The 17,059-nt window shown below is 42.9% G+C and overlaps 1 protein-coding gene across 1 annotated transcript in view; it reads right to left on the bottom strand.

Annotated features, from left to right (window-relative positions):
* Nucleotides 1-2,088: 2,088 nt before the first annotated feature.
* HMGA2 (high mobility group AT-hook 2) overlaps nt 2,089-17,059 on the bottom strand; it is a 100,070-nt gene continuing 85,099 nt past the window's right edge. The window contains exon 5 of the mRNA XM_072359453.1: nt 2,089-2,236. Coding sequence (XP_072215554.1) covers nt 2,189-2,236 — 48 coding nt within the window. The 3' untranslated portion in view covers nt 2,089-2,188. The remainder of the gene's footprint in view (nt 2,237-17,059) is intronic.

The following is a 17,059-nucleotide window of genomic DNA, read 5'->3' as shown; positions in this document are numbered from 1 at the left end:
AGAGAAAATGAAACGAGAGAGAAAAAAGGGGAAAAAAAAAATAAAAAGAGTGAGAGGGAGGAGGAGAATAAAGAAACTCTACAGAAGAAGCATTTAAAATAAATCTGGCTGAAACATATTACAAAATCACATTTGTGTAAAATACATGAAAATACTTGTCAAGTATTTTCTTACAATCTACTAATTACTTTTTTTAAACACATATTTGTGATTGCATTATGCAAAAGCTGAGCTTGTTGCTTCCCACCTACAAAGCTTCAAGTTTCTTTGAAGGTTTTTGTTTTTTTGTGGTTTTTTTTTGTTCTTTTTTTTCTTTTTTTTTTTTCCTTTTTTTTTCCTTTTTTTTTAAATACGAAAGTAATTTAAAATGTGTTCATTTTCCACAAGTTATTTTACAAAAATAGTTTTGAATTAGGGATTAGTTGCAGTCCTAACTGTTTCAAAACGTCTCAAAACTAATGCTGAAAGGAAGAAGTTCATTCCATTTAAAGTCCGGAGGTAGGTCTTTGTCAATCAATTAGTCCATTTCCTTAAAATTCATTTGAGGTACGAACTTGGACAGTAATATTTAAACATTACAGCTAAATTTTTTTCTATGTCATGTAGTGTCACTGAAGAAAATTCTCCTTACAAACCTATCAGCAATTCAGTACAAAAATATATTCAAGTTAACAGTACATTACACAGAAGTTTAGCAGAGAACAGGGTAAGTACATTAAAAAAAAAAAAATAGAGAGAGAAAAATACATAGTCATGCTGAAACACAATAAAGATATTGCTTCCTTAACTGTACTTAAGTGTTGAAGTAGAAATAAGGGGAAGATGAAGATACTCATGATTATCTACCCAGTAAAAACTTCCTGCATTGAATGTGTATAGCAGCATGTATTTATCAGTCTGTTGAGTTAACTGTAAAAATCAGAGGTAGCTTTGAGTAGTGGGGTAATATTGCATCTGTTGCTAAAAGTGCTGCTTTGAATGAAAAGATGGAGAAACGCAACTGGCACAGAGGTGCTCAGTGAACCATCCTATGTCAAAATGCATTGCTTAAAGTTATACACAAGCTTAACTGAGGTACATGGTGTTGGTTCTTACATCATGACTGATGAGTAATGAAGAGAGATCCATCTTGTTTGAAATCTGGTGCAGGGTGGGTGGAAATTAGTTGAAAATAACCAAAACATCAAGATTATTTTGTTCAGATAAACTCACGATTAATTCTGAGGTACCTTTCTACACGGTTTAAAACGCTTTTCTTGATAAAGACTTACTTGTTAATGGCGTTATCAATTGGTGTCAATCATTTCTGCTTCCACAGAAAACACCTGGCTCTACGGAAAGCCGACTCCTTCGGGCTCTGTACAGTCGAGAAGGCGAGGGCTGCTCATTTTGTTTCCTACTACTTCTGCTGATATGTTTGTACGTAAAACTATACAACGTATCTTTGTCTTTCTTCCCTTTTGCAAAACGGAAGTACCTTTTTCATGTTGCTCTTTCTTCCGATTACCAGCTGAACGAAGTGAGAGTTCAGCTTTCAACTTATATTTTTTTTTTCCTGAAATATCAGTAAGACTAAAAAAAAAACAACAAAAACCAAAACCAAAAGAAAAAAAATCAAGTACAAATCTACAAGGAGGTTACAAAAAAAACAAACAAAACCAAAACCAAAACAAAAGTAGTATCTATCCCTTATCTTTGGTGTTCTAAAACAGAGAGTTCACTAAGTAGGGAGTGGGTTGCTGGAAGTGTTGCAAGGTTAGGTGTTACACACCCAGCCTTTCCTATTTCAATGCCCATTATAATTAATATGTTACAAGTTTCTTGTTTATATGCAGTGCAGTGAATGACTTAAACCTGATTTGGAGTTCTTCTTGACCCAGTCACCCTTACTTAGCAGCTCAAACAAACTATTAGTAGGTTAAGAAAATTGAAAACAGTAATTTGAAGTTGCATCGTTAAATCTGTGTCCCCATTGTGTTACAGCAGTTTTTCACTAAACCTGGGACTGTGAAGGGATTATAAAGAAGTTGATTAGTCAAATCCTTTTTAAGGTTATGCAATTTCCCCACCCCTCCCCCCAGGCAAAAGTGGAAAGACCGTGGCAATAGAAAATAAGTGGTCAAGGCAGTGTCTTCTCCCTTCAAAAGACCCAACTGCTGATGAGGTAGAAATTGCATGGTGCGTTCTCCTAGTCTTCCTCTGCAGATTCTTGTGAGGATGTTTCTTCAGTCTCTTCCTAGAATATACAAAAAGAAGAAAAATAAGTATGTGGTGACCGTGCGTCTAAGGCTGCCTCCTCCTCTCATGCAGCTGACTTCTGCATCCTACAGTAACAAAACGTGGTGTACAGCTGCTGTGATGCCTCAAGAAGCCACCGTGGAGAACAGGGGAAGGTCTCCATTCTCAGACCACATGACTTTAGTTTGCTGCTCTTCCTTCCTACTCCATGGGGTACCAAGAAAGAGAAATCCCTGCTGTGCTCTGTCATGGGTCTCCTATGAGAAGGATTTTAAGCAGATATCCAGTGTGAAGGGGGTGCTGTGGGAAGCCTTCGCCTCCTTGCTGGCCATTCTCCTCAGCCCCAGAGCAAACTTTGTCCTTCCTTTCAGCACACCTGGCTGAATGCAACGCTCTTGTGCTGCTTATTTAACCAATGTGCTGGGCTTTTCAGGACACAGACAGTAAACCGGGAGCAACAAACATTTCTGATAAAAGGGGCCGAGAGAGAAAGGTTGATTTTTTTTGAAACACTGCTCATCGTTTCCTAAGCCAGCACGTGAAAAAGATCTATGAAAAATAGGTATTTATCCCCTCAGCCAACGGAGACCTTTTAAGAATGACCAGCTTAAAACAGCTTATAACAGTCTTCATACTTTAATAGATTTGATTTTCCACATGGCTTCATTTTGTCTCGGTGGCTAACTGACACAATTTATAACTCTCTTCCTTTCCCAGGCCACTACAGTACACCATTCAGCAAAGCATGCCTTCAAGCTTGTCTGCATTATATGGCCAAACTTCCATTCATTAGTGTTTGAAACACCTCAGCTGTGAAGGGCTCCTAAATGCTACCATGTGTGACACTGCTGCAGAAGAGCGGCATCAAGGAAAAACACACAGCTTTAATCATAGGCCACCACTCTCTGCAATCCTCTTTCAAAAGGTTTCAGCCCCTTGTACCCCCCCATACCCTCCCAAGAAAAGAATGGGGAAAAAAAAAATAGCTGTAAATCCAGGGAATAAACCTAAGTATAAATGAATGGATGACAGCTTAAAAAATATAACCACAGCAGCATCAAGCCATGAGATTTCACAATGGTTTTGTTTAGTCTGCTTTGGGTTATGTGGGAAATGTGAAAAGCATGAAGCAAACACTCCCCCCTCTGCTACCAGACCCCTGCCCTCCACTAAAGCTCAGGCCTCAGCCATTTAAGCCAGCAGGTTTATACCTCTTGACTAGGAAATGGGCCGTGACCCTGGGGTACTCGCTGGAGCACCAGGCACAAAGAAAGATGTAGTGTGATCAAAGCTGTGGACGGAGGAAAGAGAGCAAAGTCAAGTGTCAGCCGCCCTCCGACCTTGACTTTTCAATTAATATTTAAATTCCAGGAGACATCAATCTATCACGCAGATAAACCATTTCTTCCTCACAACAACTGATTCCTGCTCGCAGCACAGTTATATTTAGAGCGCTGTGTGAAAATGATCCCTGACTCACCACGTGGTTAAGCGACTTTCACTCCGTCCCCCGCAGCGTTTGGAGACTGGCGCTCGCGCTCTATCTAATCCTGCTATCGTGTAATGCATTTTCCTCGCTTATCATCCTTGCAGAGTGGGATTGTGACTGCTACACTATCTCAGGCGAGAAGAAAAGTGGTGTCTACCGGCACCTACTGAAAAGCTAACTTGGGCTGTGTGTTGAGAAGTAACACCAAGTACGTTGTCTTGAAGCTTTGGTAATTTAGAACTTGCGATGGCCACTGAAAACAACAGCTTTGCCTGCAAGCCAAATATTTCAGTTAAAAATTATGACTGTGGGTTCCATGCTCGGAACATAACACAGGTAGACATTGGTTCTGGTTAATGGCATCTGATGGCAATCACGTGCTTAATCCCTTAGAGCACTCTCGCCACTGAGTCCCAGAGGCCCACAGGACACATGCAGGCACTCACTTTGTTTTACCCTTGCCTTGTCCCCCAGTTGACCCATTTTCCATGATGGTGGACTTCTGATCACAGCCTAGCATCGATGGGAGACAGGGAAAATACATGGCAGGATGTACTTCTATTTCTGAGCCCAGCCAGGGGAGCCATAAAGAGCTATTTTTAGCTAAAGACCTGCCCAATTTCCTGATTTATACTGTGATTTTCACAGTATTTTTTTTCCTTGTGGTCTCTGCTGCTGAGACCAGGAAAACAAATGAGAAGTTCATCTTTCATCTGTCTGTCTATCTATCTATCTATGAATCAATATTAATTTAATGACAGGTATGTACATCCAAACACGCACCTGTAGTACTACAAAAGACAAGAAACCAAAAATTGAACTAAAACCAACAAATAATAAACCAATAATCATAAACCGATTATTAAAAACACTTGAGGCTCGCAGCTCTCCTTTTCAAATCCACATCACTGTTTTCAGGAAGAAAAGACAGCAAAGAGATCAGATTGTTGTGCAGCAGACAGAAAACTTTTCTTCATTAGGTTCCTGCCTTGCAAAAGTCTAAGATAGCTCAGATACAGACAGGTGGTTTTAAGCCAACCTATCATGTAAGTGAACTGCTGCAGGTCACAGTGTGATACTGTAAGGACAGACGGCAAACAGCATCCTGAGCTATTTCAATCCTTAATTGTTGTAACTGACCTAACAAGCAGGAAGTGATGTGGAGCTGCTGTCTCTCCTAGAAAAGAGCACTGAGAAATCCTTCCGCATGTGCACAAATGTTTAATGGTCTCTTTCAGAGAGGCGTCATCATCAAGAGGCTGGCAGATGTGCCCTGTGGACTGGGACACACCAGCATGGCCCCCTTGCCTTTTCCTGGTGTTGATCTGTTGAACAAGGCCACATGTTTCCCAATGGTCCACAGCAGAGGTCTGCCCTCAGAAGGGCTACTCTGCAGGGGGCTGGCACTGCTGTTGTTAGCCTGGATTTAACAGTGACGGCAACAAAAAGAACCAGGATGCAGCGCAGCAGGCTTCCGTTAGAAATGCTCTCTGCAGTCAGCATGACTAGTGGGCTTTCACTGACTGCAGCTTCAAATTATGGCACCTTTGGTGGGACCCACATGTCTGAAGATAGGAGAATGGTCCTGTTTTAGATGCCCCGGCTATTTTGTTTGGCATTCAGCAGCCAGGCCAGAAGGCTGCTGGTCTCCCATGTCGCACTCTGTATGGATGACTGTGATCCACCAGGTCACCTGAAAGGGCACAGGATAGCACTGAGACAACTGGTTCCTGTTTGACAGCAGCATCCCCCCATCTACAGAAGGACAACCGTTTCTCAGTTTTCTAAAAGCTTTTACTATGTTCTAATTACCGGAGCAAAGCTCCTTTACAGCTACTTCAAGGCTAACTGCCTCTAGAAACTGTCAATTCAGTTGGCAACTCATTCTTTTTTATTCCTTCTGCTCATGAATATGAACTAAAAAAGCTAAAACCAATGTTGTGAGATGGACTGCAGGACCACAGCGATGGTACATGCAGAGTCTCCGAATCTGTCAGAGCTTTTATTTTATAACCAAGCATTTGCTACTGGCACAGATTTTGCTGGATCCTAAGCCCGAAAGGGTATGCTTGAATAGATACATCAAAAAAGAACTGCTGACAAGAGCAACTTGCAGACTGTGGACCATTGTCTGCTAACTTGTCTGAAATCCCCTGGCATGCAAACTTATATTTTCAGGAGTCCCTGAAGCCAGTGGCTCCTACTGCAGCCGCAGATAACCAAGGCTGTGCCCAGACATTACACAGAGCCATCCCAACTGCTCCACGGCCAGCACACTGAACTGCTTTAGAAATTCTTACAGCACTAGCAGACACTCATCATAGGTATTTTTTTTTGCATCAAGCTTTGTGTGGGAACTTTTGCTTCAAGCTGCTTTGCCCTCTGCAAATCATGCTGGCAAGAGCTCAAACTCCTGTTCCAAGGGGCTGTCAGTCAGCGTGCAGTCCTGCTGAGTTTGTGACAGCAGTCACTCAGCAGTAAGGCAAAGTTAAATTTGAGATTTTCAATTCAGAGCTCATATTATTGCAGGTATTAGTGCGCACACTTCACAACAAAAGGATTCATTAAGGCAGAAGAGACCGCCATGACCACATAAAGAAAGTCACACAACTGTAAATGCCGGATTAAAGAATATTTTTATATAGGCATCTAAAGAAATTATTTCAATACTGAAAATCTGTATCTGAATACAGCTGAGTCAAGCAGCCTGCAAGCAAGCAATTTCCATGTGCTGTCACTATTAGCATGTAAGGAGGAATGTGAATTCCCCAGCCTGGTGGTTAAAAATAGAGTTGAAAACTCTACCGACAGAGCAGTTCAGAAACCCTCCGCCGTCTCCCCGTACTTGTCCTGCATGTGACACCCTACAATCACTGACTAAGCTACGGGACAGCCCTGATGATAGCAAACAGACAGCTCCCTCCAAGGAAGCCAAAATCTTGGAACTATAATGACATTAGAGATAAAGGAAGAGACAAATGGAGAGGTGGCAACTGATGGGACAGTTTGGGGTTGACATCTAAGGGCTGGAAAACAACATCATTGCTTTAAATGTCTATGTTCCCATTAACTTTGCCTTTAACAGTCCTCCTTGCTACCAAAGAACCTCAGTCTTCAAAAGGCTGCAGACTTAACTACAACATGAATCCAGTGTTGAAATACCAATGAGTGGTGTTACTGAACTGCTGCTTAACCTACCCAGTGCCTATGTGCCAGATGGTGGGCATGTGCAGAGCTGCCTAATGCTCTTGGGAGCAAGCAGTTTAAGCAACTTAAAATTCATTTCAACTTGGAGATGTCCTCCAAGCTTCCACAGTAAGGAAAGCAATGCACAATGGTGACAATAACACTCCTCTGTAAGCATGAATGTATGCAAAGCGCTGGTTTGGAAACTCGTATGCAGTCGTGTTCTGAAACATCCATGCTCTCTGAATTTGAAGCAAATATTTCAAGCTGCATTTTCTGCCTACGGACAATCCACTCCGAATCTGTATACAGAGGATGCAGTTTTTGTTGAAGTCATTCCACTTTCATATAAATGATCAAATATTCTCTAAGAGACAGAAAGTGAGCTAACAAAGCAAAATACCGATACTGTTCTGCAGGTGATCAGCCTGTGGCCTTTCAAATGCATAAACTTACTAAGCAAATGAAGGATGCCCTCTCCCACCACTGATGGAACAATTCTTCCTGACTAGCAAAAAGGCTGCTTGTGAGGATTATTGGGTAATCTATGTCTCCAGCTGCTGGAGAAGGTTTACTAACTGGGAGAGCTGGAATGAAGTTGCTGGGGCTGCCCTGGGACTCAGATGCTAGAAAGCTGAGAACCAGTGCCAACAGCATGGCTGAGAGCAATAACAGCAGAAGGCAGAGAGAGTTACTATTCTTGCACATCCATGAACCACTCCTATAGATCGTCTTCCTATAATGGATGAAGTGTTTTTCAAGGTTGAGTCAAGCTTTGGGTTTTAAGTCACAGGTTCAGGCAAATGAATGGGACCAGGACATTGCTCAGGAGCATCCCTTCTGAACAGGACAGGACATTCCACTCTAAATTAGAACAGTTTTCTTTAAACATGGATTCAAGTCCTTTTTTTTTTTTGTTAGAATAAGCAAATACAAAAACATTTTTCTATCTATCTCCTCTTACCTGTCACTAGTAGAACTGTTCGATATAATGAAGTGATAATGACTCTGGTTACTCTGAGATAAAGGGTTTATCTGACATGGGATTCTGAAATCCAGAAGGACTCCATGAGAACTTCCAGAGGCAGAAATTAGGCTGGTCTGTGTATAAATATTCTGAAAAATACCTATCTTAGAATCTGCTTCTCAATGTCTCCTACAAATGAGCTTAAATAAGCCTGTTTCCAATGCCTAACTTTGCCATGGATTTTAGAGCAGCCCTGACATAACTCAGCAGTGAGGTTTCTGACAAGCACGTTGCTCAGCGCTGAAGCCAGCTCTGGTGAAGCCTTTTGAAATTGAGACTTGTCTGTCTAAATCATGTCAGGCCAGATTTCTTAAACGCAGCTTGGCATATGAGTAGAGCAAGTGCCTTTTTGACCTAAGCAGGTCAAAACACTTTGAAAAAATCTGTTCCCCATGTGATTAAAAGGAGAGTGAAAATCTCCAGCCAAATCTCAGTACTAGTTTGAACAATTTCACAAGGAATCACCATTTAGAGTCTGCAAAGAACAGAATTAAAGTGAAAAATGGTTCTTGAAACAGTTGTGGATGCTGTACTAACACTGACAGAGACATATTCTATCTTAGAGAGCTTCAGTCCTGTGAGCTGTAAACAGTTTTGATGGAAAGGGGACAAAATGTTACAGCAAATAAAGCAGTAATGCCATTAGAAACATACACAACTGAGCCGGACCAACCTCAGTTCTGATCAGCTGCTCTTACAAACTTCTTGTGGAGGCTGTAAACTACAGCAGTGGAAAACTGCTCTGTGTGCACACCCAGAGCCAAAACCCAAACTGGAGCAAAAGGCAAAAGGGGCTGTAATAATGGTCTCTAATTACTAATGCATGCATGAATGCCAATCTTCAAAATCCCTAGGCTTGTAGAGTCCACTGCAATGTTATGGGCCACTGCATAAGCTCTTATTTCGCTGGCAGTGGAGACCACAAAGCCCAGAAGGATGATGGAGTCCATGAAGGTAAACCTGAACAGGCCTGCCTTCCTCCCGAGCCCTGCAGTGCTGGAAGAGGCACTGATGACTGTGCATATTGTGTGTTTAGTGGCAGAGGAAGAATCATGGTGAAGCTCTGCCTTCTGCCAAGGAGAAGACACCAGGAGGGGCAAGGAGAGGGACACCAGGACTGGTTTTGAGACAATGGTCAGATCTGTGTTGTTTACTCTTTGCTCCCTACTCTTATTTTAGAACATGAAAAGGGTAATTAAACAAGGCCTGTTAGACTTCTATTTCTTTTTCCTCCAAAATGACTGCTTGTTACAGACAGGAAGCAACTGTCAGAAGCTATTCACCTCCAATCCTTTATCACTTAAAAATGCAATACGGCTCCATTTACGCAGCCACTGGCAACTGTGGTTTGGGACCAGCTATCTATCCATAATGATAAACAATAAAATAAAACGTCTTCCTTTTGAGTCCCAGCTGAGAGATTTTGCCAAGCGATCAAACTTGTCTGAGCCTTGGAGCAGCAGCTTTGAAGTAATAAGAAAGAGATTGAAAACCTGCAGCCAAGAGCCGCACACACCTCATTAGGGCCCAGCTATGCGGGAAAGCCAGGCGGCAGCTTCCCGGTCAAGCCTGCCTGCCCACCAGAGAGGGGCTGCAGGAGAGTAAGATGAAAGGGCCTTTCAAAGGGGAAGTGCTCCAGTGACATTTTTACGAGCACTGGTCTCCTGAACAAGCAGCTCATGGCCGGGCATGTAACCCACTGTGAGAGCCAGTGCTGGGACTGAGGTGAGCTGGGCCTGCAGGAAGTGCAGCAGTGGGAAGCGTGGCTGTGGGAAGCAGGGCTGTGGCAACCGCTCTTTCCGAAGCTCCCCTGGTTTTCCCTCGGCTTCTTTTGCACTTGTGAAAGAAAGAGTTCAACACAGGCAGCTCAACCTTCCCAGAGCTGTGCTCTGAAAAGCCCCCATAAATGAGAAACATATTTCATAAAGATAGCAAGCTGAGCCTGCTTATTTGGTTCTGCAGAGATCATGTGAGACTCTGTGGTACAATTCAGCTAAATTATTTATTTATTTTTTCTGGAAGGAAGGAAGGAAGGAAGGAAGGAAGGAAGGAAGGAAGGAAGGGAGGAAGGGAGGAAGGAAGGAAGGAAGGAAGGAAGGAAGGAAGGAAGGAAGGAAGGAAGGAAGGAAGGAAGGAAGGAAGGAAGGAAGGAAGGAAGGAAGGAAGGAAGGAAGGAAGGAAGGAAGGAAGGAAGGAAGGAAGGAAGGAAGAAAAGGAAAGAAAGAAAGAAAGGAAGAAAGAGAAAGAGAAAGAAAGAAAGAAAGAAAGAAAGAAAGAAAGAAAGAAAGAAAGAAAGAAAGAAAGAAAGAAAGAAAGAAAGAAAGAAAGAAAGAAAGAAAGAAAGAAAGAAAGAAAGAAAGAAAGAAAGAAAGAAAGAAAGAAAGAAAGAAAGAAAGAAAGAAAGAAAGAAAGAAAGAAAGAAAGAAAGAAAGAAAGAAAGAAAGAAAGAAAGAAAGAAAGAAAGAAAGAAAGGAAGAAAGAAAGGAAGAAAGAAAGAAAACACTGAAGCTTAACAGACTTGTAAAATGCTTTTAAAAACGTCTGAAGAGTTTAATCACAGATCTCACCACACAGACACTGGTGAGGCTTTGTGCTGGCAGCAACGCCGAGTATTTAACTTTGAGAGCTGCAGTCCTGGGTTTGATTTTTGGTTTCAGACTAAACAGCAGGTCTGCAGTGAAAGGCAGGGCAATGACTCTGAGCAAAATGGGGTAATAGGAATGCTTTCCTTGCAAACATTACTGATTGTGTAACTGTGGAGCACCTCTCTGCGCAGGCAAAGAGTGCAAAATCAGGGAACTTTGTGTTGGTTTGAATAAACTCCTCCCCCCTCCCCCCCAATTCCTCCCCTTTTTTACAGCAAAAAAGTTCTGTTGCTATTTTATTATGTAATGCTGCAGGCTAAAAAAAATATCCCTAATTTAAGCCATCTTGCCAATAAATCTACAAATACCAGGTAATCCAAAAAGGGTAGTTACAGTCTAATGACATACACTTCTTGTCATCTTAACATGTTCGACTCCTAAAGGATTTAGAGCAATGCATTTAAAGATCTTTCAACTTCTTGAATATCCCCACGCCATCTGGTGGGAAGGGCAATAAAGTATGGTCCTCTTCAGCATGGAGCAGGAACCCAAATTTTCTAGTTCCATCTGCACTGAGACCGTAGGGAGAAGCTTTTTCTAAACAAGATAGTTTGATCTAAACAGTGTGGGCCTGTCCAGCTCAATAGATACTGAAAATTTCCTTTTGATTGTAGAGCCTACTATGGGAGTTTCTTTTCCAGTTGAGCACATCTATATTCTTTAATCAAATCAGAAAAGGTTTCTGGTAGAAATGTGTGTTTAAAACACATTTTCTTCTAGGAGCGAGGCAGATTACTGCAATTTATACCTCAATGTTAATCCGTTTTCCTATTCATAAATTTAAATACCAACATAAATTACAATAAATGCCCCCACCATATAACACAGTTCTCAGGAGACTGTAAAAGCGATGGGGGAGCCACCTAATATACTGTAACTGCCTCTCTGCTGTTCTGATTTCAGTTTCCAGATTTTGACTCCAAACAAGCATGATTATTGGGGAAAGGGTAGGAGGAAGCCATTTGCTGCCTTGAATCTGATATCTCCTGGGTCCTAGAGCTCACATGTCCCATCTTTCCAGACTCAAGTCTGGTTTCAATGGAGCTCTCATTTTTCTTCCCACTAATCCTGCCATGAGATCAATCATTGGTAACTCTGTGAGAAATTAAATACCAAGATGTGGGAAATCTGAGATCTGAATTTGGGCAGAATGTGGGTGAGTCTTTTTCTTTTTTTTTTTCTTTTCCCTCTCCTTCTCTTTTCCCATGGTTGTTTTGTGGCAAATAGCCTTCCAAACCTGAGCTCAGAGACTGGCCCTTAACAATGTGACTGCGTCAACAGATCAGAAGCAACATAAAAAAAGTACACTGGCAGTATCGTATCCCCTTTTTGATATAAGAAACAGTCATTCCTAAGAGATTTTGGCCAACATTTTTTGGAAACATTCTGGCATTTCCAGAAATGCCTTCCAGTGGGATCAGCAGCAGAACTTCATCGTGGTGATACTCACCATCTGGAGGAGTGGACTTGATCAAGAATTTAACATTTGTGGCACTGGGATCCCAATGAAACAGAATCCATGAGATAGTTTGCTATAGTGATGTGAGTGCTAAAACACCCAAGAGATAGGCAGTCATTTTGAATGGCTTTTTTTCCAGCCTCTGTGAGAAAAGCATATTTATTTATTTAGGTCCTATACGCAGGAAACTGAGATTACAGAATCTTGTGTGCCTCCGGTGGCGCAGCGGTAAAATTCCCGTTTGCAACACCAGGGGGCCCGGGTTCGAATCCCCCCCTGTGGAGCAGGGGGTAGAAGTGCCGCTCTGCTACACAGAGGGCTCGAATCCCGGGAGTTGGACTCGATGATCTCTAAGGTCCCTTCCAACTCGCACAATACTATGATACTATGATACTATGATACTATGATACTATGATACTATGATACAGACACTGGGCAGCCCAAAGACATTGGGTGGGTCCTTTGTGCACTGCTTTGTAATGTGTCAATGTCTGAACAATACATACACACTCCTGTAGCCTTCACCGTGAGGGAATTAGGAGCATGTCTCACTGCATAGTCTACGAAGAAGCTTCTCAACCTTTTACCCTGTCCTTAAGTACAGCAGCACCATGCTAACAAAATCAGATGCTCAATCAACAACAGTGAGCTCACAGCTCCTCTCCGGACAGCAGCCTGTTATAGACAGCACTCATACTGTCACAGCACAAAGGGGTAGCACAAAAAGAGCACAGGATGATAGTTCCACTGGCAGAAGTGGTTTTAGAATGTCCTTTTTGATTTCATTTTGTACTGACTTTAAGGAATCCTTTGCCTGAGTTCTCCTCTGTGAGCCACATGGGAGGAGGCACGCTCGTTAAGTCCCACTGCTCCATGCCAGCCCTAACATTTGGCACAGGTGTCATGTGCTGACAGGCTGCCCAGGGAGGCTGCATCTCTCTCCAGAATTGCATGACAGTACTGATTTCAAGGAACTAAATTCACTGAATTCCACAGATGATACCCCACGGTGACTGACAGAGTGACTGTGAAATGCTCCTTACTCGTCCATTCTAAGGCTGTTGTTTTAAGCAATAAAGGGACCTTATAAAATTCCTCCAATGCCATGGAAACTCTAGGATAAAACAAAATACTGGCTTCTTAATGTTTCCTTCCAGAACACGTTTAAAGATGTATATCAGTTAATAAGGGCTGAGAATACCTCTGTTTTCCCTAGCCAAATCTTTTTTAATACTGCTGGTATGCACATACTGTAGATGACCATTCTAGAAAATTATTTAACACATGACAAACGTGTTTTCTTTGGTCTTAACTTCAATCACATTGTGTTTCTCTAATTTTATCTCCATTACAGCATGCTTCACTCATAACATGCAATTTGAAACAAAACTGATACGGCCCTGAACAGGCAAAGCAAAGACGCGTCAATTCCTAAAAGTGGATTGCAGTATGTTGTTTAAGATAGTCTCATATAACCCTGAAGCCAATCTTAGTTACATAAGGCCCATGTCCCATGTTTTTCAGTGGAGTAAAAGAGCTGGATTATAGCCCTGGGACACTTAATATTTATGCCAAGAAATAGGGCATCTTTCAGTGACTTCAGCTGGGTGTGGAGGAACAATGACGCTGACTGTGAAAGACGCAGAGCCTTTACGAGACCTTCAGTAAGCAATGCCCTCAGTGAAAAGAGTGCTTTCTCTCTGCACAGCCTTCTGACACACCTTATCTTTGCTAATCAGCATTTTGATTATTTCTGTTGCTAGAGGTCCAACAGGTGATCATTCTGGTAGTTTCAACTTTCTGGATATCATTCTGGAAACATCCTAAAATAATCCAAATTTTCAGGGGGTGGCCCATACTTCCTAAAATCCCATATGCTCGTCAAGATGGATACCCAAGTATTGGCTGTACAGGCTCTTGATACTCTTGAACTCAATGTGGTGCCTCCCTCAACATCTGTGGTCACAGCCACAGGGTTAAAGGCCTTCCTGTTCACGGCCATCCCCTGCCCATGGTGGGCTTCTTCCGCAGGAGGGAAGGGGAGAGAAGTAGGAGATGGAGCAATTGCAAGGATATGGTACTGCTCTCTTATGGGAAAGTTTTAAGTTACCCCTCTGGCCCCCAAGTACTCAGCTGCAACACCTGCTCTGAGCGCCATGTGTGGAGCTGCCCAACAGTTGGAGTTTCTGGGTGTTTCTGTGTGCTCAGCATGGAGAATTTTAGGAGCAGGCCTTGCCTCGTACCTTGGGAAAGAGCAGCAACCTGATAGCATGTCTGTATCGAATTGGCTAATGTGTGACCAGCGCTGCATTCAGATGGCTGCTTCCTGTGCTAGGGCTCGTGTCAAGGAAACGACGTGTTCCATGTTTGAATAGATAACATAATCTTTTTGTGGCTTCTCAGAGTGAAAGACCCCTCCCAGACTGGGTGATGTAGTGACACTCCTGCTCTTCAAATGACTCAGAAATGACTGACAAAGCCAGGGCACCTCTAAGCTGCACGTTACAGACGCCTGACTCTGAATCCCACAACTTATTCCTAACAAGCCAAGAAGCAAAAATATCCCTGGAGATCTGATTCCTTTCTAGTTACACTGAAACATGACTGTCTGCATGCTCGTAAGTCCCTTATAAAATGGGAGCATCAACATCTCAGTTTCAGCTAGATGATGTTTGAATCACAGTGAGACTTCCCTAAAAAGGGTCTTGCACACTGCAAGAGTTCAGCACGGATAAAATACAAAGAATACAGGAGGCTCTTCCACTAGGTGACAGGGACACCTCTACTCCTTAGTCAGTGTCACTTCAGCTTGCTTTCAGACCATAGGCAGGCCAAGCAAGGTGATGCAGAACTCAGCACTGAGGCAGGTGCTGCGTGAAGCTGGAATATAACCAAACCACTTTCCTCCCGTTTGTTTGTTCAGAGGCTCTTCAACCTCTCAATCACTGACTGCTCCACAGTCCAAAGCTGGGTGAGCGGCATGGATAATGCTTCTCTCTTGGCACCATGTACAGCCTGAAAGCCTCCTCGGGTGAGATGCACTGGGCTGCTCTGCAAGGGACCGACTTTCAGGGTGACTTCCACAGCCACCGTGGTGCTGCAAGAAGCAGACTATTCCTCCTACCCTGCAGAATTTACAGCAGTGCAGCTGCCGAGCAGGAACAGCTGCTGGGTGTCCCTTGACCCTGCAGGGAAGCTGTCTACTGGCCCCAAAAGAGAGACTGGGCAACTAGTGGTCTGGGGATTTGCTGCTTTTCTCAGCCAGACTCCCAAATTCTGCCTGTGGGGGAACAGGGCTGTCTGTGTATCTCTTGGTACATTTGGACCAAAAAGATTAAGGGCTGTATTACAAATGTTATGTGAGTATCTAAAGATGTGCTGTTAAGTGAAGCAGCAGTTTATGGTGCACACTTAAACGTTTAACTACCTTGGTAAAACATCTGTCCGCTCCTTTTGGAAATGCTAAGTGAGCTCGTTTTATGTTTTTGTTCCTGGTAGAAGGAAGCTCAATTGAAGAAAAGATCTGAATGAGCTGTGAGCAAAATCAATTTCTATAAAAGTGCTTTTCATAAACCTGATGTGCAATGGATGACCCTGTGGCTGCACTATTTACTGTGTGGAGTCGTAACCGCTGGCAGTGCTTGCCAGCCTGGAACTGAGAGGCCACCATCAATAAAAGAAACCATAAATACGTTAAAAAGATGACCTTACAGAGCAGCAACATACACCATATGATCGCTCCATTTTTGATTCCTGATTCTTTGAACGTCATCAAATCCCTGAATATACTCATGCACCGAAGATCATCTTTTCTTTCTTCTCTTTCTTCTGGTTACATATTTTTTCAGCTTCAAACCACTCCGAAGGGAACTGCAAGCTCCTTCTTCCAGTGGCCCAATTTCTTAGCGATTCTAGCTCTAGCCCACAACTTCAACATTATCTCTATTTATTTCTTTACTTTGCATGTTTCTTTTGCCATCAATCCTAACAGACTGCTTCAATGTTTCAAGAACGCTCAGAGGCCAAATCTGGAAGGTTTTTCCAAAGCAGGAACTTAAAAAATGAAAATGAAACCATCCATCAATTTTAAAAACGTAAGTGATGGTAATAATGTGAAGCTTTGGAAAAACGAACCTTCCAGGGACACCTATGGGGAAAGGGTCAATACAAACAGCTTATCTCACTGGGAAGCTATTTATGCAGAAATCCAGAAGACATTGTGCCCTGTCAGGTGGTGGGAGGAGAGCACTGATCTGGGGTTCCACTGTGGGTACAGGGCTTGGTCCTGCTGGGAATGCTTCGTGCAGCCCCATTGGGACCATGCCCCACATGAGGAGGTGCAGTGAGTCCAGGTTCACCGTGCTGTAATACCCACACATGGCTGGCATGCACACACGTAGTGCTGAGGGGCTCAAGCACGTATAAGGTGGTTCCTACAGCTGTCTTTGGGAAAACATTCAGTGTTTGCTTTAACAATGGCAGTGATAAAAGAAAGGCAGCTCAATTGTTCAGAGGATGTTTAGGAGTAGTGTGAAAAACACACATGCACCCTAAGTTGGAAGTGTAAAATTCCACATACATACAGAAAATAAAGTTTTCTCCCTCTGGAAACTGACAACTTCCCAATTCTCCCTATCAGTAAACACAGAAAAAGTATAACAGGCACAGCACAACTTGATGGCTAAGTGGGAAGAGTGATGAAAACCCAGGGTACCAGATCATCTTCTAGGGCAAAGGTGTTTGTAGAGCCACTGCTCCAATGAGCAAAGCTGCACTGCTCCCCAGTGGGCAGGATGTAGGTTGGGCTTGAGCAGTGCCATGTGTTCCCTCAGAGACTGAACATGCCTGTGTGGCAGTGAGTGATTTGCCAGCCTTCTTGTGACACCAGCAGTTTCTTTCAACCCTGAATCCTTGCTAGACTGGAACTTTTGAGTCCTTCTACCACATTTCTCTCTGAGTTTTCCCAAAGGGGAAAAAAAAATCCCGTGTGACATGTAGCAGGTACAAAGTGGAAA

The sequence above is a fragment of the Excalfactoria chinensis genome, chromosome 1, assembly GCF_039878825.1.
Source record: "Excalfactoria chinensis isolate bCotChi1 chromosome 1, bCotChi1.hap2, whole genome shotgun sequence".
Classification (NCBI taxonomy): Eukaryota; Metazoa; Chordata; class Aves; order Galliformes; family Phasianidae; genus Excalfactoria; species Excalfactoria chinensis.
This window is presented reverse-complemented; position numbering and strand designations above follow the sequence as displayed.